At 40.6% G+C, this 17528-nt stretch overlaps 1 protein-coding gene across 2 annotated transcripts in view; it reads right to left on the reverse strand.

Moving 5' to 3' along the window:
* Positions 1-17528, reverse strand: part of gstcd (glutathione S-transferase, C-terminal domain containing) — a 444339-nt gene that overhangs the window by 309545 nt on the left and 117266 nt on the right. For both annotated transcript variants that reach the window (XM_060926471.1, XM_060926470.1), the window contains exon 5: positions 10440-10533. In XM_060926471.1, coding sequence (XP_060782454.1) covers positions 10440-10533 — 94 coding nt within the window. The remainder of the gene's footprint in view (positions 1-10439; positions 10534-17528) is intronic.

Consider the following 17528-nt stretch of genomic DNA (forward strand, 5'->3'; position numbering starts at 1 on the left):
GATTCTTCAGCATAGCCAGCATTTATCTTGATGATGGTTTGTACACTATTGGCATTATCTTAACCAGCTTCATGAGGTAGTCACCGGGAATGCTTTTCAATTAATAGGTGCCTCGTCAAAAGTTAATTAGTGGATGAGTTTCTTGCCTTCTTCATGTGTTTGAGATCAAACATCTCATCTCATTATCTGTAGCCGCTTTATCCTTCTACAGGGTCGCAGGCAAGCTGGAGCCTATCCCAGCTGACTACGGGTGAAAGGCGGGGTACACCCTGGACAAGTCGCCAGGTCATCACAGGGCTGACACATAGACACAGACAACCATTCACACTCACATTCACACCTACGGTCAATTTAGAGTCACCAGTTAACCTAACCTGCATGTCTTTGGACTGTGGGGGAAACCGGAGCACCCGGAGGAAACCCACGCGGACACGGGGAGAACATGCAAACTCCGCACAGAAAGGCCCTCGCCGGCCACGGGGCTCGAACCCGGACCTTCTTGCTGTGAGGCGACAGCGCTAACCACTACACCACCGCGCCGCCCCTGAGATCAAACAGTAAATAGTAAATAATAAAAATACAGTAAATAGCCCTATTCCACATCACAACTGTAGTAATCCATATTATGTCAAGAACCGCTCAACTAAGTATTAAGAGAAACGACATCCATCATTACTTTAAGGCAGGAAGTGACTTTTAATTAATAATGAGTGCTCTGAGAGCGCAATATCCCCCGCTGGCAACTAGGCCATAACTCTGGTAAAATGCGACTGAACTGAATGAAATTACAATATGCGTATTATTGACATATAACAAAGAATTCTGCCAAGTTTCATGAAATTCTTCCAAAAATTGTGAGAGGAGTTGATTTCAGAAGGTGAGTACACTTCCTGGAACAGACAGACAGAAATTGCCACGACATACCTAATCCCCCTTTGGGCCTTTCGGGCAGCGGGGGATAAAAATAAAGAAAAAACATTGAATTAGAAGGTGTGTCAGAAGTTTTGGCTGGTACTGTAAATATATGTATCAACTAAAGACATGCATAGATAGATGGTTTTTAAAAAATTATCCATTATTATTTATCATCTAATGTATATTAACATTATATATATATATATATATATATATATATATATATATATATATATATATGGTACATGACCAAAAATATGTGGCCACCTAATCATATCAAATTGAGATTGATCAGTCATATACTGTTGAGTTAAATAGTCAGCGTTCTCCAGAAAATCAGAAGTAGCCGGCTAAAAAAAAAAAAGCCGGTAGTACGCAGGTCTGGAATTTGAGGCGGCAAAGCCTAATGCTTGGGGGGGGTTCTGAGGGCATGCCCCCCCAAAGAAAATGTTGAAGTTTACACACCTTCTGGTGCATTCCCAGCTAATAAATTACTAACCATTCCTCTGTAAAATATGTCTAAAATTTCCCTCCAGATGTGTGTGTGCTTGGCTTCCTCAGTTCCCCTCTGCAGTACGCTGCCTGGCTCGGTAACATAACTACATGGTGAGCTTATCTGGTGCATGTGTAATGTACTTGATGTGCTTCTGGTGTGGTTTGGTGTATTGTATAGTTTTAACTTCAGCATAAATATTTCCACACAGTGAGTTATTTGCACTTTATAAGTATGAAGCCTTAGCGAAGGGATCAGGCATCTCTATGGGAACTTCGCCACTCCGGGTAGCTTCTGGATATGAATATAATTCTTAGATATGAAAATATTAATTATAGTTTATATGTACGAACCTGCAGAAAACATTGTTTATTTGGCCCACGGAAGGTTTTAGTTTCTTCTTCAGTGTCATTTTGTGAAAACTGAGTGAAATCGTGTGCAACAACCACCAACTGCGTCTTTACCATCTGCTAAGGCGTGGTCACGTGGCCCGGCTCAGCCAATCAGAGCGCGAGAATCGATCAACAAATATGGTGTCGCTTCTGGTCATGTTAGACCCAAATCGAAGACAATTTTGTGGTGAAATAATTGGATTTGCAGCAAATTATAGGCAGCAGAGATGATATAAAATCACTTGAACATTGAAAGGCAAGTTTTTTTTCTTTTTTTTTTCTGGGATCGAGTAGCCGGCGCAGCCCATCTGCAAAGGTGGAGAAAACCATTGGTCGCTGGCGCTTGTGGATATCTCGGACAGTGTATAATTCTTGCAGCGAAATTCTTAACTAGGACTGCAAATTTCCATGGAAACTTTGGGAATTAACGGGAATTTTGGGGAACTTTCAAAACCAACTTTACTTAAAAATTGATACAAAAAAAATAAGGTCCTTTTATTCAGATTAGGACATTTCTCTGGGTCTCTGTTCTGTTCAGAAGAACATACAAGCAAAAACAAGCATGTAACTACTTAAACAACTGAGAAAATTAATAACCGCCAAATGTTTTACAAAAACAATATGGGTTATAATGAATTAAACAATAATCTTAGACTTTGTGAGAACTTATCTTCAAAAGCAACTTTAACTCTACTTATGATTTTGAAGACTGCTTCTTGTAACTTTTTTGTTTACTAATGAAACTTCAACAACCTGAATTCCTTTTTCATTTTGCAACTGGTTTCTAAACCATATCCCAGTGTTTTCCCCAGAAAAAAATTAAAGCCCTAAATTCTGGCATGATAATACACAGACAATTGAGCGCTGAAGGCGTGAAGCGAAACTAGGGGGGTCTGGGGGCATGCCCCCCCCGGAAATTTTTTTGAAAATAGATGCTTTCAGGGGGCGGGACGGTGGTGTAGTGGTTAGCGCTGTCGCCTCACAGCAAGAAGGTCCTGGGTTCGAGCCCAGTGGCCAGCAAGGGCCATTCTGTGCGGAGTTTGCATGTTCTCCCCGTGTCCGCGTGGGTTTCCACATAATGAAGGCTGCTGGGTTTTGGTGCAAAATGAAGAAGCGAGTGTGACGTCAGAAGTATGGAATTACATATGGAACATGTATGGAATCATGTGGTGATCAAAATAAATATGTTTCATATTTTAGATTCTGGGCGGCACGGTGGTGTAGTGGTTAGCGCTGTCGCCTCACAGCAAGAAGGTCCTGGGTTCGAGCCCAGTGGCCAGCAAGGGCCATTCTGTGCGGAGTTTGCATGTTCTCCCCGTGTCCGCGTGGGTTTCCTCCGGGTGCTCCGGTTTCCCCCACAGTCCAAAGACATGCAGGTTAGGTTAACTGGTGACTCTAAATTGAGCGTAGGTGTGAATGTGAGTGTGAATGGTTGTCTGTGTCTATGTGTCAGCCCTGTGATGACCTGGCGACTTGTCCAGGGTGTACCCCACCTTTCGCCCGTAGTCAGCTGGGATAGGCTCCAGCTCGCCTGCGACCCTGTAGAACAGGATAAAGCGGCTAGAGATAATGAGATGAGATGCTCTCAGGTGCATTTTCAGGGTCTCTGAGAGGTTTTAGATACAGGATTATAGGATAGATTTTACCAGTGTTTCAAAGATTTCTGACCTAAATAGTATTAATGTATACACATTTGAAATTTCACCTTAAAATTCAATATGCAAGTTAAACTGCTTTGTTATAGATTACTGAGGCATATGATAGACTGAAAATCTACAGGGATCCCTTAATTATCTATGATCAAGTAGTGTTGTGCATGAAAAATGTGCATGAAAATATGAACAGTGGTTTGCTCCGTCTTATACAATCCAATGAAGAGAATCGATCATCATGACCTCCTGTTGATCACAAAGGGATCTGAACCCAAGAACTGCCACCTTAAAATAAGTTGCCGTATTACTATAACTGTAATGATGTAGAATGTTTCGGATGCAATTACTGTAATATATGTAGAACTAAGATGCACTGAAAAGAAAAGTAAGGCAACTGCATATTATAAAGTTTACATTTTGGCACTTTATTAAATGGACTACATTAAGATTAAAACATATTTAAAGGAAAAGAAAACTTAATTCATACATTTAAGTTTGCAGAAAGATTATGTATTTATAAACACATTCACGAACAGAATTTGTTAATGAGTGTCAAATGTAGCATAATTTTGAATAATAATAATAATGATAAGCGTATTTGGCAGTGTGATGTCACTGTGAGCCTTTAACAAAAGAATAATCCGGAGCCGCCTTTTGTTAAATGGATCCCAGTGACATCACGCTGCCAAACATGCTTATGATGATTATTTGAAATGATGCTATATTTGACACATTTGGACAACTTCACTTTGTGAGAGTGTTTATAAGTACATAATCTTTCTGCAAACCCAAACTAATGAATGAAGTTTTCTACTCCTTTAAAGCAGATTAATTCTCCTCGGCTTTTGCTTGGCCCAATGTTGGGTAGCCCTCTCATAGTCCGTCTCGCTGCCATCCATGCTGATGTGGATCAAATTGTCCAGCGAGTCTTCTCCTAGCTTATTAAAATCAGTCGGCTTTGTCTGTCTGGTCGGGGACAACATCGGCAGCCAATGAGATCGCTTATAATGAATCGGAAAATTCCGGGATGTCTGACGTTTTCTTTCGATATTTTTATTGGACGGTTTGAACACGTGATCTTGACACAGCCAACAGATTACAGTTTGTTTACATCATACCACGCGGACATATTACTTTGACAGAATCAACACAAACATGGGAAAAAAAGATTGCTTGTTTAACACAAATATCAATCAATATGTAAATGGCTCTGTTATTTGCTCTCCTATGTATCTAGTTATTTGTTGGTAGGAAATTTAACGTATCGGTATAAATCTAAGCATATCGGATTTTAACTAAAGCGACTAAGCGTATCGGCAGGCAGAGCAAGCGTATCGGGCCCGATACGCTAAAACACTTTGGGGAAAACCATGATATCCTGTCAAGTAATTTGCTGACAAATTACTGGATTAGAAGTAATGATTAGGGTATACAATGCTATTAAAACAATGACATTAAACAGCCTTGCTCCAGATTCAAAGAAAAAAGTGGCACTAATATATTTTACAAGCAGCAAAACTTATTTCAAGACTGCTAGTAATTAGAAATTTTAAATTTGACTTTTTTTGTAATATTCCTTGTTATTTTATGATGTGATACCTTTGTGATTAAATCTGTAGACAAGTCTTCAAGTTTTGTAAAATTTTGTATGAAAAATGGTCAAAATGGAGTTTTTGCAAGATTTTTAGAAATTACTACTTGGTATGCAATGAGTTAGATTTCCAGTTAATTCTTACCAAAGGGTACACTCGAGAAAAATAATCTATTCAATTCAAAATTACTAGATATCTTGTCTGAGGGACACTTAATAGAAATCTTTTCAAATGCAGATTCGAGAGGTCCCCAACACACACACACAAAATGTATTCAAAATATGTGTAGTAGACCAAGGAACACAAGACCTTCTACACTTTTGTGGTAGGGAATAGAGGTCTGCGCGGGACAGGATTTTCAGTCCCGCTCCCGCCCGCTCCCACATTGTGCAGTCCCGCTCCCGCAAAGAATTATGATTTTCAGTCCCGCTCCCGCCCGCGCCTGCCATATTTTGTCCCGCTCCCGCCCGCAAATCCCGCATGATGCAGACGTTCGCATTATTTCTCACGAAAGTTCTTGTCATTGGCTTGGGGAATTAAACATGCTGAGCTTAGCTGAGCTCTCCACTGACCGATCCTTCACCTAGCGCACGTAGCGAGGGTGCGCGTTGCCAGGCGGCATGCGCAGCTGAGGCTTTACAGAGATACCCATTGTGAGCTTCACTAGAGGAGCTCTGCTCTTCTGCCATGATCGGAGATCTCAAACACGGAAGAGTGGAAAGGAATCGGAAACGTACGCGAGATTAGACCACACCCGCAAATTTAGGCATCTTAAAATGTTTTTATTAATGACAAATAAAATGTCCAGCACAAATTATATATGATAGACATAAATTAATAATTTATAAATTTTATTTTAAACACGTTTTTAGTTAGCGGGACTGCAGCTTATCACCTCTCCCGCCCGCTCCCGCATTGTGCACTCCCCCTCCCGCCCGCGCCCGCAACGAGCTTTCAAAATTTGTCCAGCGCCGCACTGCTTTGCGTCGGGTCCCACAGGTCCCGCGGGACTCCCGCGGGAGTGCAGGGCTCTAGTAGGGAACTTGGGAATATGCATTTGACCTTGGACAATTTTGACTGGATTTCTATTAAGTGTCCCTCAGACCAGATAATTGAGATTTCGAAGAATAATTTTTCACTGAAAAATCTGAATAGAATACTAATATTGAAAAACAAAAAGCCTTTTATTAATTGGCCTTTAGCAATACGTCCTATTCCTAATTAGCACAAAACAGTACATAATTGAAAGAAAGGCTTAACATGGGTTTTAATTTGTTTTTCTGGGTGATGAAATGTTTTAAAAATGTTTAAAACTTGATAAATGCCAAAATTGAAAATTCCCGGAAATTCCCAATATTCCCGGGCCCTTCAAAATTCCCGGAAACTTTCCACCCCTCAACCCTATTCTTAACTGCAAGTTCCCAAACTGTTCATCCATTACATTATAAAGAGCAAAAGACACATAAGTCACAATCACACTCGTACGTGTTTCAGACGAGGAGGTCTCGGCATTTCTGTTCATCCATAAGGTGTTCAGTGGGGTTGAGGTCAGGGCTCTGAGCAGGCCACTCGAGTTCTTCCCCTCCGACCTTGGTGAACCGTGTCTTAATGGATTTTGCTTTGTGAACAGGAACACTAATCTCTGGCTCAATGTAAAGAGAAAATAGTCGGGCCTGTTTCTCTCAGCAAGGGCTGATACAGTGAAAGAAAATGGTGTTACCATTTCCAGCTTTAAAGAAAACTAGTAGTTTAGATAACAGACAGTGCAGAGAACCACCGCAGAGGCACGTTCCTGAATACAAACGATTTTCTAAAGCATTTATGCATTCAGATAAAGAATTTTCGCTCATCAATTTAAGTCATTATCTACATTTAACCAGGGCGAAGTCCATAGTTCGTTCGTATCGTGCTGCAAACCCACACACTGCAAAAAATGGCCTTTCAAAAATAAGAAATAAAAGATTAAAACAAAGCATATTTGCTTGAATCAGGTGAAAAAAATCTGCCAATGGAACTAGTCAAATTTGACTTGGTAAGATTTCTTAAAGCAAGATGAAAAATCTAACCTGTTTTTAGATGAAATAATTCCAAAAGATTGGGGAACTTATTATGCGAGATCTGATTAACTCAAAATAATCAAAATAGTTCTTATAACAAGATCGTACTTCTTACATTTAGCCATTCAAGTCATTTTTATTTATTTCATTTTAAGGGTATTTCACTTAAATTCATGACAAAGTCTTAGCAGTAAAAACTGAATTTAAGGCCCACTTTACACGGGGACGGTCTGAAACAAAAACGCAAAAGTCCGTTTTCGTTCTCACTTTTTTCCGCGTCTACACGACCGTTTTCAAGGAGGAACTCTGCGTCTATACGGTGACGCATAAATGTGTGGAATTCAATTGGATGTGCATGCCAGGCGGCTAGGTGGTGCTGTGAAAGACCTCCGCTATGTCTGCATGCATGCGCAACGTCTTCCGTCTTGTCTGATCTGCACATCTGCACCGCGAAAACTTTGACTACTCTGGCTATGGTAAGTAAGAAAGTAAGTAAAAAAGTAAGAGCTTACTATACCCGCCTCTGTTCATTAACGGTATATGTGCAGATTCGGTATAGATGTTCGAAGGACTCCTGGACGTTTATTAAAGCTGCCAGAGCAGCTTGAAGGTCCGTTGGATCGATGTAATCAGACATGCTCTTACTTTTTTACTTACTTTCTTACTTCCCGGGCTGGCATGTACAGTATATGACATATGTATGACGTAAACGCGTACCCGACGTGAGCAGATCCGAGCAGAGTTTGGCGTATTGGGTAGTTTAGACGGATATGCAACGGGGGCTGTTTTTAATTTATCCACTCTGGAAGGCGTTTTCAATTTTTTCCATTTTTCAGCCTCGGAAACGCCGTCCCCATGTAGACGAAAGGCACTTCCGATAAAATATTTAGTCGTTTTTACCCGACAGCGTCCTCGTGTAAACGGGCCCTAAGATAAATATACTAATATTAGGATTGTTAAATTCTACAACTAAGCATTGCTAGCTTAAAAGATTCTCCTTTTGTGACCTGCAATTAGTAAAATACTCTAGATATGAGACCAGAGACTATCTTGAATCAAGTTGACGACACGTGTATCATTACAACAAGTTTATATTTTTTTTCCCATTTCAACATTCAAACATTAAAACATCTCTTAAGATTCCACTTCCCCAGGACCTCAGGCACCAAAAAAAAAAAAGTCTACGCATTTTGACTTACAGTGCTTACACAACGCCAAAGCAACAGCAGAGATGCCTACCCCAAATTTTGAATTTCAGTATTCTTGAAAACATTTTTCAGTATTTTGGAATGACGTTCAGTAGCATTAATTTATGCGCAATTCCATTATAAAGAGGTATATATATACCAATATGTTTAACATTTAAATTATTAAAAAGAACTGTTTTGTGTGAATTGAATAAACAAAACGCGAGCAGCCATCTGAACTGAATTTCCACTCAACAAATTTCTAGAGCATACAATATCTCACATTTTTCTAAATACAATAGTGTTCCCTGTTTGCAGACATTATGGTTGACTACCAATCATTGGTATTGAATGTAACTCCTCAAAAGTATTATATTATATTGCCTGGCAAAATGTTCTACCTGTTAACGGATTCTAATAAAATTTAAAAAAAAAAATTTCTTATTTCATGCCAAAGAGAGTCCGGCATTGTTATCTTAATGTCCCAATATATAAATACTTCAGCATAATGCTTCAGAAGAGACATTGAATAAAATGACATTTATAATTGTATTTAAAACAGTGGAATGATCAATCTTTTGCCACAATCCCAACAACACTAATCATAAAATTCTGTTTTTGATCACACTACATGTACATTTGTACTTGCAACACTGAAAAGACTTTGAATTAAAGAAGTACAGCCAGTGTTTGATATTTCAGTGAATAAAAATCAGACATGTAAAAAGAAACTGAATAAGTTTAACTCACATTTCATGGCACTAATTGGCAAGTTCAACTCCAAGCACAGGTCAACCATCACCGCTTCAGCACGCGTCACGTTCCGTGTCTTTTCATCCACAGATTTCGTAAAAAACTGCTGGATACCCCCAGATTTACTTCCCGCCTGACTTGCCATTTCAGCATACTCCATATGGTTTTTTTTGTAGTTGACATGCCGCGTGCAGTCATCACGACCACCATGAGTGATGTTAATGTCAGTTCTACACAGTTTGCAGTGTGCGTATCCATTGCCCTTTTGACTGGGTGTAATGCACGGCCATTCTACCGTATCGAAAATAGCGCGAACAAATGTGCGGAATCTGCGCATGTCACACACAGCATGTGAGGTTGTCGTAAAAATAAATAACCTAGCCGTGAATCGCGCATGGATTGAAAAAGTCGCTTGGACATTTAAAAACAACTCACTGGAATTTTTTAAGACTTTATAATAATTCCGTACAGAATAACACTGTTTGCCGTAACTTCGTATTTACGTAACTTTTCCGTACAAAATACGGCCAATCCGTACTAGTAGGCATCTCTGCAACAGTGCATTTTGGGGGCACTGACTATTCATGTGTATGAGGGGTTTACAAGATCAGGCACAAAAAAAACAAACAAACAAACAAAAAAGAAAAAACACTGAACTTAACTCACAGCATTCCAAAAAGACTTCACTAAAACGCCCTCCACTCACTCGTAGCCTTTTTGAAGGCACTTGTCTGGTCTAGAGTATATGCTTTGAAATGTATGAATTGTAATGAAAGATTCAAAGATTTCAGTAAAATTCATTTATTCCCAAAACAAGCATATTTTTTTTTCTTGAAACAAGATGAACCGCATTTGACAAATGTCCAAAATGTACTTACTCGTTTTTAAAAAAAACCTTGTTTTATTTTCAAAGGTGCTCCAAATAAGACTTTTTCAAGACATTTTGTCTATACAAGATTTTCAAGATGGACTGTCTAAAAACTAGCCTTTCTAGCTAAATGAGGTTTTGCTTGTTGGGCAATTATGTCTTATAATAAGGGTGGCTAGATGTTTTGACTTGAAAATAGACAAATAAACTTCCTAAGATTTTTATTTTTTGCAGTGCAGTCTCAAGATTTCTTCCTGCGAAAGCCGATTGTTACTGATTGTGCTCCACAAGTTAACAGGTTCCTACCAGGAGTACGTACCGAAGTATTTCAGAAAACATGCATTCATAATGCCATAACGTGTTTGAGTTTCAAAGGTTTCGCTGAAGAAAGGCGTGCAGGTGATGGGAATCACAGAGGAATGCCACGTGATATTTTATACAAACACCTGTGAAGTTCAGGTGCTCCATTACATTTTAAAGAGCTCTGGGCCTCATTGAGGTGGTGCACACACACACACTTTGCACTCTACCTTCAGTGGGGTTGACGGCAGCAGGCAGATCCTCCCAGTTGAGGGTCCATGCTGGGCAGGGGTGTTGGGAGAAGACAGCTTCGATCCCATGTTCCTGAGGAATACACACAAACACGAGTCACTGATGGAGCAAAAGAAAAAAACAAGCAAAAAAAAAAAAACCACAGCTCACGTGACCGTACAATGAGAAACCAGACTCGTTTATAATTAGCCAAGTTGCGCTTCATGAGAACAATTAGAAAAATTTGATCTTCAAAACAAATCAGAATCAAAATCCACTGAAAACTCAGGGAGGAGTAGCGACTTTCCTGAACGTTTGTTAATACATAGTTTGCACATGACATCACAGAGTCGAGGATTCCCTAGTGGCGGCCATCTTGCGGGTCAAGTTTACCATACGGGTCACTGAGCACACATTGTAACGCGCGAATACAAAGTCTTCAAAAGAACCCAAGCAGGCTATTTTAAGCTAGCAATGGTGCACACCTGTTGTATTCATGGCTGTCGTAATAGGTCAGATGATGACATCAAGCGGAGCTTTTATGGAATTCCCACTGTACGGGAGCACGAAGGCGAGCAAACAAAGAAACTCAGCATACAAAGGAGAAATCTATGGCTTGCGAGAATCAACCGCAAGGATTATCAGCCTTCCAAAGTCTGCTCCGATCATTTTATAAGTGGTAAGTTGTTTAAATAAACAATCAATTGTGTTTAAGTTTGTTTTCGGAAACCAAAACATCATGTAAACAATCTCTGGAGAATGCCTAACTGGAACCGCTGAGTGTACGTTTACATTGTAATGTACACTTAATATCGCTCGTTTGTCACGTTTTCTATTTCTATTTCCTATGTTTACATACCTTGGCTGCAATTAGGACACGACTGTTACTTGTTTTTATATGGTGGACTTCACGGACCCAACCACAGACAAAATAATTGTATGACTCCAGCGACTTGTATGCTTTGAGGTTGTCAAGTGTGTAGGCACTTTTACTATTCACGAAATAGTTCACAATATCAGGGTACGATATGGATGGCAGCCCTGCATAGTCACTTGAAAATGCATCTTTGTCCACTTCGTAGGGGTCAATTCCCCCAATCAAGGCCAGTTTGGCTGCATACCGTTGTCGTGAGATGTCGTCCAATGTATCTATATACTTCTGTTTGCTTGATTTTGCCGACATTGATCTTTATTTTAGAAAACTGACTATATAACTTCATAAATTCGTCTGAGATAATGTAGCCGGTAATAGCGATGGTCCGTTTTGTTTGCCCCACAAGATGGTGGCTGGAGGGCGTTCCCGGAATGCCGTGACGTCAGTGAAAACTATGTATCGGCCTAATTAGCAACTTGCTAATGAGAAATCACAAAACCAGGGAGTAGCTTTTGTGCAGACTGATTAGATCTTCCAAATAACACAATCAGAATCAAAACCCATTGAAAACTCGGGGAGGAGTAGCGATTTTTGTGAATTGTGGATGGACGCCGCATGATGGCAATAGCTCATTGGCTGATGAGCTAATAATAATAAAAAATGGAATGAGTGAGGGGTGGGGCACGGTGGTGTAGTGGTTAGCACTGTTTCCTCACAGCAAGAAGGTCTGGGTTCGAGCCCAGTGGCCGGCGAGGGCCTTTCTGTGCGGAGTTTGCATGTTCTCTCCGTGTCCGCGTGGGTTTCCTCCGGGTGCTCCGGTTTCCCCCAAAGACATGCAGGTTAGGTTAATTGGTGGCTCTAAATTGACCGTAGGTGTGAATGTGAGTGTGAATGGTTGTCTGTGTCTATGTGTCAGCCCTGTGATGACCTGGTGACTTGTCCAGGGTGTACCCCGCCTCTCACCCATAGTCAGCTGGGATAGGCTCCAGCTTGCCTGCGACCCTGCACAGGATAAGCGGCTACAGATAATGGATGGATGGAATGAGTGGGATCACAATCATGCCTGCATCGCTCCTTTCTTTCACTCCTACCACACTTCAGTCGATCCAGTCACTGTGGGTTCACTTACTTTTTCACACTAAACGGTTGCCCACCAACGCCACTTTTCTCCCATGGTGCCTACGGACATTTTTTTTTAATACTCTTCTCTTTGACACACAGATCCTGACTTCATCAAATATTAATTCCCTGTTCTAGCTTCTGGATCATGTTCGCTTGCACTCCATGCAACATGGCCCCTCATACAAAGAAACTTGCTGCTAACTAGATGACAAATCACCATGCCCACGTGCTGCTGGTGATATTTCACTTCCAGGCCAATTCAACACAACTATGATGTGGGCAACATGGTGATATGTTCAAGACACAAAAACTTAACTTTCTCCTTTTGTGTGATTTATATGTCTATATCAATAAACTCACATTAAACGAGTTGTTCATAACAGTTGACAATCCTGCAGATACAGGTCAAGAGCTTCGGTCAATGTTCTTCATTATTATCATCATCATCATCATCATTATTAATTTGTGCTAGCAGCTCTCGTGCAAATTGTTACTCTTACTCAGGACCTTTCCACTTTATTATTCTTATCATTATTATATTCCTAATGTTTTTAGGATGCTATTTCCCCTCAGTTTTCAACCAATCATCACCAGATTTCACAGGCAGAATACCTCTGGGGTGAATGAAAGGAGAACTGAAAGCAAATTTTTTTATGATCAAAATTCTATTTCTCTCATTTTATTAAATATCGGAATGCATTTTTGTTGCTATTTTGTCACTGCTATAGCAGGTTATGAGTGTTTGAAATATGCTCTGTAATATATCAGTCCATATGTCAAAGCGATGGCCGTAAACGAGATTCGCTGAGACCTGTGCGAGACATCGTAGGACGGAAGTAAAACATACAGCGGAAATCAAAGTGACCAACATCTGCCAAAAGACGCGCGCGCCCTCTTTCGAATGCTGATGGAATCAAGCCGGAAGTTTTGTTTGTTTTGATAGCGATCAGGAAAGTTTGAAAAAAGTAGGCCGTAATCGTCATTTCAACTTGTTTTTGTGCAATATTTCATTTGGAAAACAGTCTTCAAAATGGCGGCACTGACACCTGGCTGACACTTCTTCACGTTTCGAAGTATCACACAAGTCTCGTGAAGATCGCGCGGATAAGCGACGGCTGCCGTCGACCAAACCAACTAAATTCAACACGGCTAAAAACCGAATAGGCCAATAAGTATAATATTTAATTGCAATTAGTTGCCAATACGAGTCATGATATAAGGTTACTAAAACCGAAAACATAATTGAATAACTCGTTAATTAAGAAATAAAGCAAGTTTAAAAATGACTTCAGCCAGAGCAGGTCATGATATTTTTTTAACCATATTAACATGCCATTGTTGTGTATTATGCTTGATGTCAAGACTCTCGTCTCTGCGAGCCTACCACACAGATTTAATACTTGTGTCATTTTTAGGGCATACCTAACAACATGTGGTTCCCCCCCCCCAATCTGTCCCTCTGAGTTACATGTTGGTCCTGGGATTGAGATGCTGGCCTCTTCTGCCCCTTGGACCTGCTTGATCCATCCTGGTGCCCTGTGTCTGGTTGGAGTTTTATCGCATCGCTCCTGTGGAGGACGGCCCCATGAGGACAGTTGAGGGTTACACCTGGAGGACGCTCTGGACTCGTACAGTAATGCTTTTATGGCTGAGGACTACAGTTGACTTGCTAACTTTAGGACTGCAGTTGTCATGAACAGTTTTGCACTCAAGTTTCCATCAATGAAGAGTTTATAACATCAACGAAACTGACTTCATGTTAAAACTGTTAATGTTATAGTCATGTTGTCTGTTGTTGCCCAAATGAGGATGGGTTCCCTTTTGAGTCTGGTTCCTCTCGAGGTTTCTTCCTCATGTCGTCTGAGGGAGTTTTTCCTTGCCACCGTCGCCACAGGCTTGCTCATTGGGGATAGATTAGGGATAAAATTAGCTCATGTTTTAAGTCATTCAAATTCTGTAAAGCTGCTTTGCGACAATGTTTATTGTTAAAAGTGCTATACAAATAAACTTGATGAGTGGTATAGTCTTGAAAGTTCGTATGTGTGTGTTGACTAAGTATCTTTTGATACTAAAAAATGTGAGGAATTTTTATTTTTAGCTCATCTGGGCCAAAGGTCCGGTGGGTTTATGCCAAGGTCAGTGTAAAAGGTCGGGTTGGTTTCCTGCAGCAGAACTTGAAAAATGTGACAAATAATATCTTTAAACTTGGTATATAATTGGCGTATAGGGCGGAGGATATAGATGACTCTGTCTTCTTGTTTTCTTTTAATTACCCTTCAACAAGGTCAGTAATTCTTGCAAAACTGAAAACAAGACTAGAAATAAGCTGAATGAATTATTAGCTGGAAATAAGCTTATTACAAAACTGAATTATATAAACTATGCATGGGAGATGCTGGGTGTTAAACAGCAGCGGGGATACTTATTGAATTCTTGTATAGCAAAGCGGACCTGATAAAAAAAAAATGCTGATTGATTTCCTTAATTTAATCCCCCTTTCATGTTTTGTGAGCCAAGACACTGCATACGTAGGAGGCTAGCCCAGCTTTATCTATTCAACAAGTACAGACAAATGAAGCCAAGATCCATGAGAGAAAGGTTTTTTGCCCTGCTTTGTAGTCAAACATATGATATTAATGCTATAAGAATATCAAAACAGGCTAAAAGTAAACATATATTATGAGATAAACCAGATTTTTTTTTGTTATTGTTGTTCTAAAAGCTGCAGACATTTACCAAACATACATTTAATTAAATCAGACTTGATAACCAAAGCCAACTTGCTTTGTTTAAACTTTTGTTGACGTGTTGGTCTACTTTTAGCTTGGGTAAATGTTTCCTACACTACCCACAATGCAGTTCTACCTCCTGACAGTCGTACCACCAAGATTTAGCTTTTGTTTCACGTCTATCTAAAGAGAGTGATGCAGCGGCACTTTAGTTCATTAGTCTTTTATACACATTTGCGCGTGATGTCACACATCACATGATAACTAGCCTGGGCCCGCCCATCCTAAGTGTGACGCAACACGAGGGCCTGTTGCGAGCTTAGTCTGGCAAGGCAAGCTATCTCCAGCTCTTCCAAGCTCCCGAAAAATCGGGAGCCAATCAACTTTGAGCATCTCCAACAGCCCTGGGTAGAGGCTGTTCAAGGTAGTAGTAGAACTGCGACCGGAAGCCATAGATTGTTTACAGAATCTATGCCGGAAGCGCTTCATTCACTAGAAACATTACGAACATGGAGCAGCGGCAAGCCTTTGACACAGCGGTAGATGCTGTATTGAAAGCATTCAACGGGAAGTTCTCATTGAAAACGGAGCAAAGAGCAGCCCTGGAGGTATTTATCTTCTTCCTGTTACTCAAGCAGTTTCCGTCGCGTCACATACGTCAGAGGAAAGAGTGATGTGATTGGTTTAAGTTTCGTCACAGCCTTTTCTGGCTTCGACCAGTAGCAAACTGAGGCATTTCAGGGAGGCGGGTCAACCACGCCTTTGGGAAACGGTTGGGCTTAATATCTTTGCCAGACCAAATGCTCGCAGAGCTTTGAAGTCGCGTTAGCCAGACTACATGATAACTTCTCCTGGGGGACAACCAGACTCCGTCTTTCCTGTAAGCAAGGCTTAATGTGTCTTAAATATGGCTCATTTTTGTGCTGTCTTTGGTTGCGCCAATCGTTCAAATCGAGAAAAAGATAAACGTCTCCATGGAACGTTGTCTTGAACTTCTGATTGTGGCTTCAGAAGTTGGCTTGGACGTTTCTTTAGAAAGGAAATATTTCTGATCTGGGAGGAGATTTTTTTTTCCACAGCAGTAGGAAGAACCCAGTATGCCTTTTTTTTTTAAATCTGTAACGGTCAGTGAATCCCTTTGTTTCACTCCAGCTTTGAGCCCATAACATCAATGCTACGTGAGAACAGCTCTCTCCAACAAGGCCTGCCATACAGTCGCAGTGTGCGGCTACCATCTCGCCATTTTTTTTCACTGACAATCCACGGAGTTAAAGGTTTTTCAGTCATTCTTTGCAAGTGGTTAACCTGGAATAGAATTTAGGTTGTGTTCAGTCACATGACTTTTGCTTGTGAGTTTACTTCTGGGGAATGAAGTGGTGGTCAGACGAACTGATTTGGCCACCAACACGTCAAGAGCTAGCGAAACTATCTCCGAATATTTTTACAGTTTAGTGGCCAATGTACGGTCAAGATATCTTCATAAAGTTGCTCGTTGTGATGGGATAGAGCCTTATACATTATCAAAGAAGGATTTTTCTGATGATTTGGAAAATTATCTCTCTGTTGAGTTCCCCAAGATCTCAAACTATCTGGTGCTGCAGACATCATTCTACACGGACACACAGATGAAATCCTGGAAGAGCACGGAGGAAAACAACTTTTCTTTTTATATGTGGCTGGGTTAAAGATCTGGGGATCAGGACACTACAAGATAAATCCTGTATCATTTTTGCCCAGGTAAGTTGACATTTTTGGTTTTTTTGTACGCATCTTTGTGGTGGTTACTTGGACGCTACAAGATTTCAAATAGAGTGCAAACAAACCACAGCCGCTCGATTCTCAATCCTCCCTGCTCTCCTTTTCCAGCAAGCAATAAGGTTATTTTTTGTTTAAATTAAAACAGAGAAAATGCAGTGAGAAAGCACACTCCAACATCTATGTAGCTAACGCTGGGCCACAAATCTACATACGCACTCCAATCGTTTCGAGGAATTTTGTACAGATCATAACCATGAATAAACTCTAATTTCTGCATATATCTATCCTTTGCTTCTTTCTGACTTAGATTATCCAAGTAATGTAGCAGCAACAAGGGCGCAGATAGCACGGGGGACGGGGGGGACATGTCCCCCCCCAGATTTATAGTGACCCCCATCTGTCCCCCCCACCCACCGTCCCTACGTAAGGCGGCATACATAGGTAGAAAAAGTGAGGATTAATGTTCCGTTAGTTAGACTAACTTACACTGCAGCACAAAGTTGAAATGGCAGCAGCAGTAGCCTTGTCAGTGATCAATCCACATTTTCCCCTTCTTGAATCGGTGTAGGCTGGAGCAGATCCTTGCAGAGTTGGGAAAGCAAGGT

This window comes from Neoarius graeffei, chromosome 7 (assembly GCF_027579695.1).
Source record: "Neoarius graeffei isolate fNeoGra1 chromosome 7, fNeoGra1.pri, whole genome shotgun sequence".
Classification (NCBI taxonomy): Eukaryota; Metazoa; Chordata; class Actinopteri; order Siluriformes; family Ariidae; genus Neoarius; species Neoarius graeffei.